Source organism: Phyllopteryx taeniolatus, chromosome 21 (genome assembly GCF_024500385.1).
Source record: "Phyllopteryx taeniolatus isolate TA_2022b chromosome 21, UOR_Ptae_1.2, whole genome shotgun sequence".
NCBI classification, from domain to species: domain Eukaryota; kingdom Metazoa; phylum Chordata; class Actinopteri; order Syngnathiformes; family Syngnathidae; genus Phyllopteryx; species Phyllopteryx taeniolatus.
Window position 1 is genome coordinate 7,436,770 of NC_084522.1, and position 15,348 is coordinate 7,452,117.

The 15,348-nt window shown below is 40.8% G+C and overlaps 1 protein-coding gene across 3 annotated transcripts in view; it reads left to right on the forward strand.

The window, feature by feature from the left end:
• The window catches only part of khdrbs3 (KH domain containing, RNA binding, signal transduction associated 3), a 91,158-nt gene that overhangs the window by 56,829 nt on the left and 18,981 nt on the right, over window positions 1–15,348 (forward strand). For all 3 annotated transcript variants that reach the window (XR_009786206.1, XR_009786205.1, XM_061760863.1), the window contains exon 7: window positions 9,982–10,064. Coding sequence is in view for 1 of the 3 variants with exons in the window: in XM_061760863.1 (XP_061616847.1) it covers window positions 9,982–10,064 (83 nt within the window). In the remaining 2 variants the exon portion in view is untranslated. The remainder of the gene's footprint in view (window positions 1–9,981; window positions 10,065–15,348) is intronic.

A 15,348-nucleotide genomic window follows, 5' to 3' on the forward strand; every position in this document is an offset into this window, starting at 1 on the left:
AATTGAAAGAATATTTTGTTACCTGATTCTGATTTAAAAATACCAAATCAACCATTATATATAAAATATTATTATTAAGGCTGCTTCTCCCACCGACCCTGAACAGGATAAGCAGCATCGAAAATGGGTTGGTGCATTATAGGATGAAGTCGCACTGCATTGCATTGCAGCATGAAGTATGGGAAGGAGAATGTATTGGTATAGGGGTACATTTCTTGCCTGCACAGTCAAAAAAATGGATATGGCTGTGACATCTAAGAGACATTAATTGACGGCTTTTGTGCATTTGCCAAAAGAGTCCTGTGCCACTCTGTCAAGGTGAAGTGGCCCAGCTCCTGCATCAACATCACATATTTAAGAAATGGAAGAGTGGAGTTGGCCCAACTTGGGGTATTGCCTTAGCAGCCCGCGCATAAGCACATGTGACAGATTTATTCAGCGGGTTGCAATTCAAATGCGTGGATGTCGAGAGAATGACTCCGAGACCAGCTGTTTCCCATCATTGTCACCGTTGTAAACTACATCCCCCGACGCCGGCACCCGTGTATCTGGTCGGGGACAGGCAAAAGAAACGATCCCGGCATCTGCCAGATGATAAATCTAACCACATCACAGCAAATTAGAGGCAGAATGAGTTGCTCCGTGTTATCTGAATACATCACCGTCGCAGGACAAGCGTTTCCCATCAGGTGCTGACAAACCCCCTTTTGGAGTCATCAGCGACATGACAAAGTGATGTTTCCGGTTTGCTCGCGGTTTAACATGCTTTGCTTCACAGACTTGTAAAACACTTCCCCGCTGTTCTGTTTTTTTCTATTGAAGAAGACATACTATGCATTTTTCCAGGATTTAAAACAGTTTCCACGTGTCACGTTACACACCCGTTTTAGTTGCCCACCTATGAAAAGCTATTTGAGCTTTAATTATATCCTTTATATCCAGTTGAACAGCTTAAGGTCTATGTACTAGTTAGTATGCTCTTTTTCCTCACTAGTAGCGCACTAGTATAATGACTAGGGTGTACTAGTAGAACAAATGTATTACTAGCAATGTTTTTTTTTTCCATTATTAGTGCTTCTTTTGTCCAACTAGTATGCAATTAAACCTTACTACTAAACCGATGTGCTACACTAGTAATACTTTTAGGTCCAAATAGTAGGCACTGATAGCCTTCCTGGACCTGCTAGTAGTTTTCCTTCACTAGTAACATGGAGTTGTCCTATTAGTGTGCTCAATTTGCAGACTAGTTTTCACAAATATTATACAGTAGTGGAAAAATCTGAATTAGTAAGACACAGTCATTCTATTAGGGCGCTGAAGTGACGTACAATTGTACTCATTAACCTCTAGCGCTTCACAAGTAATGTAGTACTAGTAGGGCAAAGTCAATTAACTGTAATATGCCCATCACTCCCCACCAGGCTTCCTCCTGGGCATTTGTTGTGAAAATGTATAGTGTAGATGGAAAAATGATTCTTCCTTTTCCTCAAAGGATTGTGTTTTGCATAATCCACATATGTCGAAGATTCTGTTTCTGCAGGGGAACACCATTACAAAATTACTTAAAATTCAATTACTGCCACGTGAAACGCCATGATACCATCACCCACTCTTTGCAGCTACATCAATCTAAAACACTTGCAGTGACAATTACATATAATACTGAAAGGGGTAAAATATTAATTTCAGAAATATGGTAATTTACAGAGCAGTGGTATGGACACGAAAATGGATAAATATAGTAAATCGAAGCAAGTAATATTCAAGTTTGACTGTGAACACACAGCTCCATGGATTCCAAGACAAGGACACCTCTCGTTCATGGGCATTGGTGTTGCTTATTCAATTCCAATACCAATTCACACACACACACACACACACGCATACACACACACACAGTATTTTCCTCATGTCCCCCAGGCCCAGTTGCACAGCCCTGTTGAGAGCCAAGCAGTACTAATTGCATCCTGTTCAACTGTGCCCCGTTGTCATTTTATTGCTCACTCTTTGTTTTTTCACCTCCTTGCTTACCTTCACTTGTGCTCATTTACTTCATCCTGGATGGATGGAAATGTGAATAGCTGGACAGGCAAGTATGTTGACGCTTAGATGGGTGGAGTGCTTAATGGATGGACAGGCGGGCATATGGATGGCTAGTTGAACAGATGGATGAGTGAGTGGGGTGCATGTACATATAAATGAATGTGCAAATAAATGCACATACAGATGGATTATTGCACCAACTGATGGACACCTAGGTGGGTGGATGATGGCTTAAACTCCTTTGCATTTGCTCATTCCATTCCACTGCTGCAGCACGAAGGTCATCCACTGGTCAGTGTGAGCAAAATGTTACATTTTGATCTAAAATGCCTCGCAGTGTAGGTGTGCAATCGAACAGCGGCCTGTATGGGTGTAATTGATGGGCTGGTGGCCTGTCTCGGATGTACGGCGGCCTGGAGGTGAGGCAGAGGCAGTGCTATTCCATTTCATCTTTTCAGTGCGTGTGGATTTCTGCAGGGCTATTTCATTAATGGCCTGAGCTTCCGAGGAAGCGCAGAGCAGATGTGAATAAGCTTTTGATTCAGATACGACTTAGCCAAGACTAAAAAAAAAAGAGTGATAACTCAAAGAGAGCCAAGAGATTTGTCACAAAATAAGTTTTACTGACACATTTAAGTTTATAATAGGTTAACTTACATATATGTGAGACACAAGGGCATTTTTTAAAACCCATTATCTGATATAGTAAGTAATATTCTATGAGTATGTGGGCTTGTGTCAAACTACCGTAATTCCGGTTGCACACTTTGGTTGCTCAAGGTGCTAAAACTCACATGCTTAGGTGAAGCCTGCTAGAACAGCTGACCTTTATTTGAGGTTAGTAACAGGCACTTGAAATGGTGGCAGGTGTGTTCTGACACTATTTCAACATTTGTCTCAGTTGCTGACATTTGAACAGGGGTGTCTAGAATAAACCAGAGTTCCTGGGGGGGGGGAAATAATAATAATAACCGTATTCCACCGCTGTTGGTCGTGTTATGTGTCGCCGTAGACATCATACCTCATCACTTGTTGTGTTGACGTGGCATATTTAAAGCTGAAATGTATGGTGGGATTTGAAGATGCTTTAACAATGTAAAATACTTCATATTATTTTCTAATAATGAATTTGTGCAAAGAGCAGCCTTCCTTTTTGAGGCCTTATGCCAAATAGACACCTGTACTCTCTTGCAGTTGTGTAAATAAACAACCATGGCTGCCAATTGATGCAATTGGGTGTTTTTCAAAATTAAGTCGAGTCTTGCGCAGGGAACATATCGATGACATTCTATCTGCTGCGGTGTTGTTGTGGAGCACAACGGAGCAGCTGCGATAACGCTGTAGTAACACACAGAAGCAGGCCCTCTGTTCGTCTTGAGTGGCCTCAGAGGCCGCCCCTTATCTTTTAACTACACGCCTCTCAGCCATCCTCTGGCATACAAATGAAAGAGTCACTTAGGGACCGCTATCTGCCTCCCTTTTGCTGTCTCTGCCCCCATCCAATAATTGCCCCCTCCCCAAACCTCTCCACCAGTACTCCCCCGCCACCCCCAACCATTCACTGTCACACTAATCCTGTCTAGTGTTCTGGGGCACAGCAGTGTTGCAGGCGTGTTGCGCTATTGTGCTCGCCAAGATATTTCGACTAAAGCGGGATATCAGATATCTCAATAGCTTCACTCGCTGTTATTTCCTCCGTCTTATTTCAAACAATTTTCCCTGTTTGATACTGAAGAAAAGAATCCTCTGACATTGTGATTTATCAGTCAACCTTAACTCTCGTTTGTAAAGGGAAAATGGCGCTTTAATAAATGACAATAACACCGTTAAAGGTTAAGATGGTCCTTAGTGCAAGGTTGTACAACTGTAGTGCATCATCCAGGAATCGGTTCATACTGTCAGTGCCTTGCTCAGGGTAAAGGGCAGAACGCTAACTACTCATTTTTGGATATTAAAAGGTGTAATGGAAATGTACCAGAATACACTAATGCATCTGATAAGATAATAATAATGCGACCCTGTACATATCTCTGCAATGCTAAGCAATGATCACATGATCACGAGTCCCCTTTAAAAGTCCTCAACACAACTCTGCGAATCAGAAGACCTTGTGTTGCGCACCCCACAACCTCCAATTTTTATGATGAATTGCTGAAATGATCTAACTTTGATGCCATTCTAATAGGCATGCGGCAGTTCCGTGAGCTGTATGACTTTTCCCTTTGTCGAAAAAGGGCTCTTTCTGAATTTTCCAGATACAGGAAGGATATGTAAAATGTGCTTACGAAGAGTGACTGCTAAAGGATGCAATACTTCCAATACGATATTACATTTTATGACAGCGTCACCTATCACTCTTGGACAAATTCAAGATAGCATTAAGATATTAAGACAGTATAACACTGTCTTGAAATGAAAGTTTGCAACCAGCTACTAGAGTGAGAGTGTCTAAGATTGGTGAAAAAAATACAACAGACTAGGTACAGAGTCGGATAACTAGCTAACTAACATGGCTAACATCACCTCGCTTTTGCTCTGATGTTACATCACAAAGCAAATAAACAAATAAACAACAATTCCAAGAGGGCCTTTGGTGTATCACATTGTTTATTATGGTAATACACTATTACCACAACATTTGTTGTCAGAAGTGGGGATCCAAGAATCCACTATCCAGATGTTTTTGCATGAGTTATAGGGGACTGTGCACCCGGGAACATTGAGCGTTCCTGCCTCTTATCTCCAGAGTTGAGAAGGGAGGACCAACATTTTATGGAAACTCACTCTAAAATAGGTCATCACACATACTCCTGTTATAATCACTGTTTTTTGCACATTGACCCACTTAAAATATGCATTGAGGAAATCCTCCACAACCTGCCAGTGAGTCGATCCCACACACAGACTTCACCTTAAAGCATCTCAAAGTACTTACTACCTCAATGGGGATGCAATTAAAGACATAATTTTAAACAGTCGACAGTTTTACCGGTTTTTTTTTGTTGTTTTTTGTTTTTTTTGGCAGCGCAGCATGTAAACCAAAGACACGGTAGACCAATTCATCGTCAGGCTTGTTCTCTCGGGAATTTTGTCCCATTTCGTGCAGCAATTAGTAGAAAGCAGATGTATCTTATGGGTGGAACGTGAAATATGCACAAAGCTCACACAAACACAGCGAGACTCATGTTGTTGGAAAACAATCCAGTTTGAATATATTACATATAAAAACAGTGTAGAGTTTCCCAAATCAGTCCTCATGAGAACACAATGAATTGCTGTGAGCTATATGTCTATCACTAACTTTAACGTTTGCAAACTTGGTTTTATCATTCATGCATTTAAATTCTAACCATGGTCAACTAAAATGAAAAAAAAAAATTAAATAAATAAATAATCTTATTATGTTATAATCAATAGACTTTACACGATCAGGTGTTTGGGGCCTATCAACGATCACCGATCAGCGAGTTTAAAAAAACGATAACCGATCACCGATCCGATCACGTGATGGAGGAATGTGTCTATTTAAATGACCTGTTCAGTTACTGTATATACTTGTGTACTTAATTGCTCAAAAAATTATATTTACAATAATGTATCTTTGTTCCTCTATTTATGCCAGTGAGGCATAGTGACAGACAGAACAAATGAACGGTCTTCTACTAGATGGCAGGAAGTAAATACAGTAATTAATGTATCCACTTTTTGTTGGTGTGCCGTGAGATTTTTCAATTGTAAAATATGTTCCTTAGCTCCGTAAAGGTTGGAAATCACTGCTCTAGTCAGATTGTGTATTCTAATCAGTCAGGGCAAACCAACATTACATGACAGAAATAATAGGTGGTATCCATCCATCCATTTTCTGAGCCGCTTCTCCTCACTAGGGTCGCGGGCGTGCTGGAGCCTATCCCAGCTGTCATCGGGCAGGAGGCGGGGTACACCCTGAACTGGTTGCCAGCCAATCGCAGGGCACATACAAACAAACAACCATTCGCACTCACAGTCACACCTACGGGCAATTTAGAGTCTCCAATTAATGCATGTTTTTGGGATGTGGGAGGAAACCGGAGTGCCCAGAGAAAACCCACGCAGGCACGGGGAGAACATGCAAACTCCACACAGGCGGGGCCGCGGATTGAACCCCGGTCCTCAGAACTGTGAGGCTGACGCTCTAACCAGTCGTCCACCGTGCCGCCTAATAGGTGCTAACTTACTGTAATTAAATTACTTTATTTTTAATTAAATGACTTCACCCACACTGAAACTTTAGAGCATGATTCGACAGAACGGCGGCATGTTTACGTCCAACCGTTCGTGCTACCGCTAGCTTGCTAGGCTACATAACATTTTATTGCCTGCTTGTGAGCCGCATCGTATTCAAAGTACATGAACATACCTCAAGCAAGCCTTAAACGAACGTCCTGAGCACCGGTGACCACCAACACACGTTTTTCCCCATTTTGTTCTTACAAACACACGGTGCGATCCATTATTGTTGTCGTCGCCATGGTAACGAGTGTATCCGGTCGTGTTTCCGTTGACACGATGAAGCCCAGTGATCGAAAAAAACGTGATACGGTGATATCGGAATACAAGATTTTATTGCAGTAGTCTGACATAGTGCAATCGTGAAAGAGCAATTTTGTCTCGTAGTTTGATCCGGGCATTACGTGTTGTCTGTCTCAGATGTGTTGTCTGTTCCACACCGCCGACATGTTTTTTTTTGTTTAAATAACTTTATTGGCCGTCAGATATTTCCAATACTACGTCAAAAGACACGCGACAAGGCTAAAAATAAACTAGCTTTTGGATTCAAATATACTGTGCACGCAGAGCCGATCAATGACGTCATTGATCAGATCGGCGAATTATGACATTAAAGCCGATCAGCCGATCAGCATAAAATGCTAATTATCGGCCGATACCGATAAGTCCGATAAAATCGGTGTAAAGTCTAATAATCAAGTGGCCATATGGAGAATAATCTGGATCGTACATGAATTTTGTATCAAAGCCTCATATTTCCTCTAGATAAAAGCATGAAAATGTAAATATTTCTGTAATGTTGAGCTGTGTATTGTTCTATTTCCAAGAAAGGTTTGACGAGGCAAGTGTAAAGAACAGCATGTGTGCACTTTATTCAAATGCATTCAAAGCGATAGCTATTATTCTGTGCTTATTTTTAAGGACTTTTTGTTTGCATTATCATAGGCGACAACTGACTTTGTTATCTAGTGCACCCTTCAACTTTATACATGTACTGGAGTGATTTTATTTGACAGCTCAGACTATGCTTTCACCACCGTGCTCCATGATTTTACATTTTGTGGCACTGCTTATTCAATATTCATAACAACACTTGTTGTTTTTTCCAGCCTGCACCGAGCGCTGTGTAATAGATATAACTTTAAAACAATAAAAATAAACACGGCTCAGTGTTTGGAAACAGGGGGGAAGAGTGATTTTTAACCAAAAAGATTTCATATCAAACTGACATTTCTGGCATTTTACATTGTTTATTTCAGCAGTCTGTCAAAGTGCCTCGCGAAACGCTGCGCTTTTTGGGAGATAAGCCACTCGCTCACTGGCTACAATTGTGATTGAATATCCAGCTTGTGTTTTGTTCATTTTCGGAGGGAACAGAGAATGGAGAGGCGGCCAATTTGTCAAGGCAATAATGCTAATGGCATTTTGTTATTAAAGTCATAGATTGTCACTTTTTTTTATGTAGCACATCCATTCTTTTTCCGTACCGTATATCCTCCCAGCTCTCCTGTGACCCTAATTATGACATGGAAATAGATATTTGTGATGGATTATTTCATGCAGCTCTGTTGCAACGTGAAAAAAATCATTGCTATCAGCACCATTTTGAAAAGGTTCGCTGGTCAAATTGTATTTATTTTTATTTTTCTGATTGTCAGAGAAAAATGCTGTGAGCTATTTTATTGATCATATAACAGTCACACTTGGCAAATGGCTTTTTGATTAATTTTTGCGTAAAAAGTTAATCTCTGTTGTATAGTTAATGTGCAGTGTACTTCAGTGTTATGGCAATACATAATGTATTTTAGTCAGTTTGGACTCCCGGGACCAAGAAGTGTAAAATGTACTTTTGCTGACTAAACCCATAATTTTGCCAAACTTATTGCAACAACAGAATTATTAACGCATCCATCGATTTTTCTATAGTGCTTGTCCACATTAGGTTTGCAAGTGGGCTGGAGTCTGTTCCAGCTGACTTTGGACGAGAGTTGGGGTACACCATGGATTGTTCCCCAGCCAATTTCAGTTCATAACTGCATGTGAAGTTAAACTAAAATGAAAAAAAAATAATAGACATTTCTTTCAGCTTTAGACCCAAATGTTGTTCCTGCCGAGGACCCAAATGTCCGTCCATGCTGCCGAAAAGATGAACACATCTCTTTAAATGACAAACTACTGACACTAGTGCCTACTCGGCTTATAGTTTACACAAACTGAAAAAGTTTGTACATCTGGGTCACACAATTCCTCACACTTTTTCCAGGAGACTTCACGATAAAAGACTCAATATTAACTTTTTCAAAAAAAAAACTTGGACTTGTAATCAGGCATTAGTACCTTAATAATAAAGAGGATGTGATGAGCATTTCTTGTGCGACTAAATCTTTCAGACATTAATTTCATGCATGCAAATCAGGCGCAGATGGAATTAGCTGAGAAGTGTACGAGGGGTGGGGTGGGGGGATAAGAGACATGTCGCTAAGGGTCGAAACCTTTTGTGCAACATAAGTCCCGTTTATCCCGAATTAGGACGTGTGCGGCAGCGGTTGGCTTTGATGTTCCTCTTGGAGGTGGGGGTGCGCGCGTGATGTGCAGAGGGGTGAACGGGGATACACTGCCAGAGTCCAAACAGATGTTCAAGGCTCAGGCTTTGAGGTGGTGATGAGACGTGACCGCCGCGTGCGTCCTTCCATCCCGCTGTCACTCACTCGACACAAAGAGTATGCAGTCGCTGCTCTAATGGTACGAGCGTACCACGGACTTTGTCCTGTACTGATGGAAAATGTTTCATTATTTTTTTAAGTTTGTTTTAATTATTGCTCATGACTATTGTGTTCTGTCTCCAACTATGTCTACTGTTAGGATATCATGAGACAGACACAATTCTATTATTATTCGATTTTGTGTTTTACAGTGACTTATTGCCAAATATGTTTCATTTATTACTATTCTAGTCATCTATGGTAATGATTTGAGAAAGCTACTTATGAGAAAATTGCAGAGGCATTCCTATTGTAGTGCTAGTGGTTTGTTTGTCTGTAATAATGTTTTATCCATCTATCCGTTTTCTATACTACTTGTCCTCATTCGCGTCACGGGTGAGTAAAACAAATTCATTCAACTTACTTCATGTGTTACCTTAATCAATTTTAATACTTTAACAGGTACATTCGGCCCTAAGATGTCGCTCTTGATTTTTTATTTTTTTTTGCACCATTAGTGACCAAATAATTCTGCAAAGTGTAGATTGCAATGCATTTTCTTTTCGTACAAAAGCTTACAAAATTCTCATGATTCTGATGATTGACCACAGGCAGAATTTTAAATGGAATATTGTCTGCATCCCCCCTCCCCAACCCACCCCCACCCCCCTTCTCGCTTACAATGTGTTACAACATGCATTAAACACCCATACTTGTGCAGTTTGGGCATTATACCTTATACATGAAGCATTGTAAAATGTATTTCATTTGTATGTAGTTTCTCAGTCATCCAGGTCATGGTATTCTGCAAAAGTTGGATTGAGGCAATTGACCACTCAGCTTTTTAAAACAACTTTTTCAGCAGTTCAAAGTCTTCAGTTGCCATCACTTCTCATTTTCTCAGGGTCATGTCTTCAACTCTTTGTTACCTTTTGGGTCGTTGTGTCATTAGCGGAATCCTCTGTTTCAGGACTATGATGATGGCTACGGAACTACGTATGACGACCAAGGATACGAGTCCTACGACAACAACTACACCAATCAAGGACAGAAGTAAGTTCTGCTCTTTCGATCTCCCCTTTACTCATTTAGCAACCCCAGAATGTAACGATTGGGCACGTGGCGAGGTGTCCCGCACAAGTCGATAAAGATGGATGTCATTAAATCGAGCTTAGCAGAGACTGAATGTTTCCAAAATGAGCTGGTTATGTTTAAATTTTGCAAATATCAGTCAAATTTGAACTTTATTTACAATCCGATTATTATGCGTGAGCGAATTGGAGGTGTTTATGCTCCGATGATTTCTGTGCTAATGAAGTGTTTTGGTTTCCAGTTTGACTTTTGCATTGCTTTTTAAAGGTGATTCCTCAGTGATCACTGAATTCCATTTAAACAGTCAGCTTTCAAGATGGGTCTCAAAGCATATAATTTATTATAATTGGTGGCAACTGTATTCATTGTAAACACTAATAAGGGGATGTTTGTCCATTTAACAAAGGGCCCTGGACAGCCAAATGCAGAATATTGATTTCTTTGTATCCAGGGAGCGATCGCTCTCTCCCAGCAACACAAGGTCAAAAGGCTTTTGCTTGGTGTCCTGCAGTAGTTTAACAATGCGCAACAATGCATGTCTGTCGGCACCATTTTTACAAAAATAATTACTCCTGGCCCACTTAGAATTTCCACAATTGGATTGTATTGGCAGCAGCTACAGGGGGTGAAGAAATAGACATAGTTTCCCTTTAGTGAGCAGTTTAATCGATGCTTTCCTTTATGGATCTGTCGGGTTGTACTGTATGTCACCCGGGCTTTATCTTTTTTTTTGGGTGGCAGATAGATCAGAGTCACCACCCTCTCTTTCCCCGACATTCTGAGGTTTGTAACTTGCACAGAGATGCTTACGAAGGCAGAGGTAGAGGTGGATGCATATTTCTATCTGAACACTAAATAATCGTGGGAGTGTTTTGGTAACGTTGGCGGGAAGAGAGATTGAGTCATATCATATTTTAAGAAACTGGCTGAAACGAGGTGGGTCAACTTCAGATTTTCATGTCTGTTATCTGGCCTAAAGACGAGGAAGTGAACATGAGCCAGACCTTTACGCTGTAGAGACAGCTGAGTCACCTAAAACATTTTTTTCCTTCTCTGTCTCCAGATTCCAGTTAAATGTTGAGGCCTACATCTGGATTTCAGTCTGCATTTAGTTAACATTATTTTTAACAACATGAGTCAATTCGTGCACCCTCTAACACTGTTGTTGAGTCTTTATGAAGAAAAATTACGCAACATCTCGATTCTTTCAGAATTTAGTAGTCTTTTGCGCCAAAATCTGCTATAATTTGGCAAATCAGAGGCAAAAGAGCAGAGTTTTATTTCGAGGGGTTTATTTGCCTGTCCCTTTCAAGAATGAACTTGCCATTGGTGTACAACTGTCATGTCAGAGATGTATGTTCAACCAGCCATTGCATCTTGCCCCATTAGGATAATTAGATGCATTGCATTGTCAGCACAGAAATGACACAGTGAGACTTTGGTATTATACTTCACACGATGGTCACGGCTGGTGGTGTTCTGCCTCTTTTATGCCTATGATACTACTTCAGAAACTGGCAAAATCACCGGTTAAATTTGACCCCCCCCACCCCATTGTGCATCGGTATCTAACACAATAGTAAAACAGTCAGTAAAAAGGTGAGAAAAAAAGCTGGTGTGTAAGGGGCTTATTGTATACAGTTTGTGCGCAAAGCTCTAGTATGTCGCTTTAAAAACATCCAGTTAGGAATGTAATGTAGTGCTTAACTCTTTGTACTTACTAAGTTGTCATGATAACATTTCCGTGTTTCAATGTAATATGGACAAAAGGCAGAGGCTGAACATGTCATTGTGGGTCTCAACTGCAAGAAGGCCTTGAGGTGTGTGCGTGTGTATGGACAAGAAGTTTCCCTACAATGTTCCTCTCACCTAAGGAGCTTGCAGTTTCCAATCTGAGTTGTGAATGCTTGGCAGGCTTTCACTTGCCAGAGGATAACAAGCAGCACAATTTTCAGTCTCTCTGCCACAGAATTAGCCCCATGGCTTCTCTTCTCTGTTCTTCTTGTGAGTGTGGAAGAAAAAAAAGAACTGGGAGACTTTTTTTGTTTTGTTTTTTATAGTGAGATTGTAATGCCGCATACTGTATGTAAATGTGGTTATACGGTGCCTTAATAAGTGTTAGATTTCTCCCACATTATGTGCATTTCATTTAGCAGTAGGATGTGATTCTCGCTTGACATGGAGGAGTCTTGAATAGATCCAATATCAATTCTTTTTAACTATACAAAGCAAACTCTACTTGACTTCTCCATTGTCAAAACCTGGTACTTTTTAGTACCTGTTCAGCCAGGGATCTGATCTGACCTGATCTGTTCCTGCTAAGGTGATTCCATATGCGTGACCACTGCTGGTAACTGGTTGATGAACAACTAATTTTACAGGATTTGAATGGTGCCTCGGTAGTTTTTTACTCCGCACTTTTGCTCTCAGTCTCCTCCTGAACAAAGTTTGTCTCCTCAGCATAGCTGAGCTGCCTGTTCTGTATCAAATTGGCTGTCCCGCTGAAACGTACAACACACAGTAAAAAAACACAGAATTAGACGTGGGCCTGGGGCAGCCTTGCAAAACCTACGTCAGCGGTGGGTGTTATACTTACTACGTCACAGCTTCATCTTAACAAGTTTGTAAAACACACAAGTTCTCCTGGCTTCTAAGGGGAGATCACAAACTGCTTGAGTACCACTCAACACTTAAGGTCAAGGCGGCGACTCTTGAAACTTATGAGCAAATATGAGGGTGGCTCTTTCTATCAGAAAAATTAATGGATAGCACCTGGCTGATCACTTGGGGTCACGGACCAGCAATCTTCCTCGGTTAACGTGTTATTTCGTGCTTCACACTTGAGAGAAATCTTTTTTTTTTTTTTTGACACCTCACACCATCCCCTTTACCTTTGCTTTGCTACGTTATGGATCCCAGGGGCACGCCGGTGCGCAGATAGCTGTGTGACAGTGTTTTAAATGGCAGCTGCATCCCTTGGGAGAAAGTGTAAATCTTAACACAAGACCTAGACAAGGGGAGCGTGTAGGCACACAAAGCACCTTTCTTGGCGTTAATAGATTACTGTCCTAAGGGCCTCTTCAAATGCATTCACACCTATATAGAATCAGTTGTTTCTTTTTTAACTGCAACATAATCCAACTGAACACAAATCCGAGGCAACAAAACCACATTGATGTGTCGCTCTTGTCTTATTGGTCGAATGTACAGGTTGACCATTATGAATTTTGTTGATTGTGTGGAATTGATTGTTGATTAATTGCATGTTGAAGAAAACAAGGAAAACTGAAGCGCACTACTTGGCTGCAGCCAGCAGAGATGCTGTTGTTTCAGTCTCAACTAGTAGTTTGCTGCCTAAAGAAGATAAATGTGTTGTCAGCTGTGGAAAGTTGATCTAAATCCATAAAGACCTCTGCTACTATTTTGAATCAAAAATATGACACTGGCATAGACATTTTTTTTTTTCATGTCCCTTTAAGGGCTCCGTAACTTTCCATCATAAACAATCAAGAAATTACGTTTATTTTCTGCATTGACTTTTAAACAGCTTGAATAAAATCAGCATGAAGCAAAATTAGGGTTTGATGCCATTATGCCGCTAAAGTTCATAATATGGGTTAGATCTGTAACCAAGTTCCATTCATATGGAATAAAAAGCATTAGTGTTAAAACACCCTTATACTTAAAATCAAAGTAAAGCTGATTATGAGGACTGGCAGTCCAAATGATGGTAACCAACATGATTCCACGCGAATTAAGAAAAAAAAAGAGGTTTACATAGAGTTGAAACGCGAGTATAACCATGCATCCATAAGCTCCGTGTACTAAACATATATGGAGTATGTGAAACCATGCTGATCTGAATGTGCTACATTTTGGCGCTAATATTGATTTAAAACAAACATTACTGTGTGAGCAGGCAGTTGGATTACGGGGCTGACCTCATGATACAACCGTAAATTGGAAGAGATTGACTAGGTCCGATGTCATGTCAGCCATTAAACAGATGCGACCTAAAATAGAATGACTTTTTACAGCCTTCCCAAATAATAACTTTGTAGTGGAGGACAGACGCGACAAAGGAAAGGACACCTTCCAAGAAACACAGCTCTATACTTTTATTTTTCTTTAGTGCTCTTTGCTAAATTCTTCATCCCCCTTTGACAGAGCCATTTAGTACAAGGGTAAGCTTGATTATTATAATTTTTTTTTTCCTCACTATAATTTTAGCCGATTGACTGTGCTAGCTGTCAGCCTCCGGGACACCTGCAGTGACGCTTTGTGCCTTGATGCTGTTTCAAAGTTGACAGCTTATCAAGAAGAGTGACAGTTGCTGCGGAGGGAATTTGACCGCATCTATGGTGGAAGGGTGAGTTGTAGCAAGGGGGAAGGGTTTGAGAAACACACCTCTAGTCAAAGAAGCATATTGAACATTTATAAAGCTGGTTCGATAATGTTTTTTTAACAGATGTCAAAAAGTGAGTGGCAGTGTTTCTCCTCAGTTTCATGCGCTCGCTTAAAAGGGTTGGATGGGAGGTAAGATCCGCTTCAGTGTTAGCTTTGCAATCAACTACCCCATTGAGCAATCAGCACATCCGTAAGGAAGGTTTGGCATTTGAATGTGTGTGAGCTTCATTTCACATAAAACTGGGGAACAGGAAATGGTGCTGCTTTTGCCTCAGATGTTTTCTTTTCTTTTGAATTGTTGTCCGCAAAAAAAAATAAAAAATCACCACCGGGCTACAGTAATCAGAAGGGTCTGTGTGGGGCATTTGCACTCAGCACTTTCCTTTGCAAGCCGATGCCAGATGAGAATGAAAGGCGTGATTGCAAAAAGGAGCATCACAGAAGTGTGTCACCCCAGGAAATATGGTCTTTTCATAAAAATGGGCTTTTTGGAGGAGAGAAATGGCTGGCCTTTTTTTCCCCGATTTTTAAAGTGACCCGTGAAAAAGGATGCAAAGTTAGAAAACCTTTCACAACTAAAATGCTGCACTAACATTTTTGTGCTGGTAACAAAACGAAACACATATTGTGCTTTATTGTCCGACGCCCTCGCCGCTCCACTGGCTTTTTGCAAAACATTGCTTTTCGGGCTGCTTTTGAGGCCGATTTGCCAGGGCTGCAGTGGACAAATGTGCAAAGGTGCACCACACAGACACTTAAGAGTTAATCACCTGACCAGAGGAGAAACATTTGCATTGTAAAGATACACAAGTGGTGACAAACTTTTAATTGTCTTCCA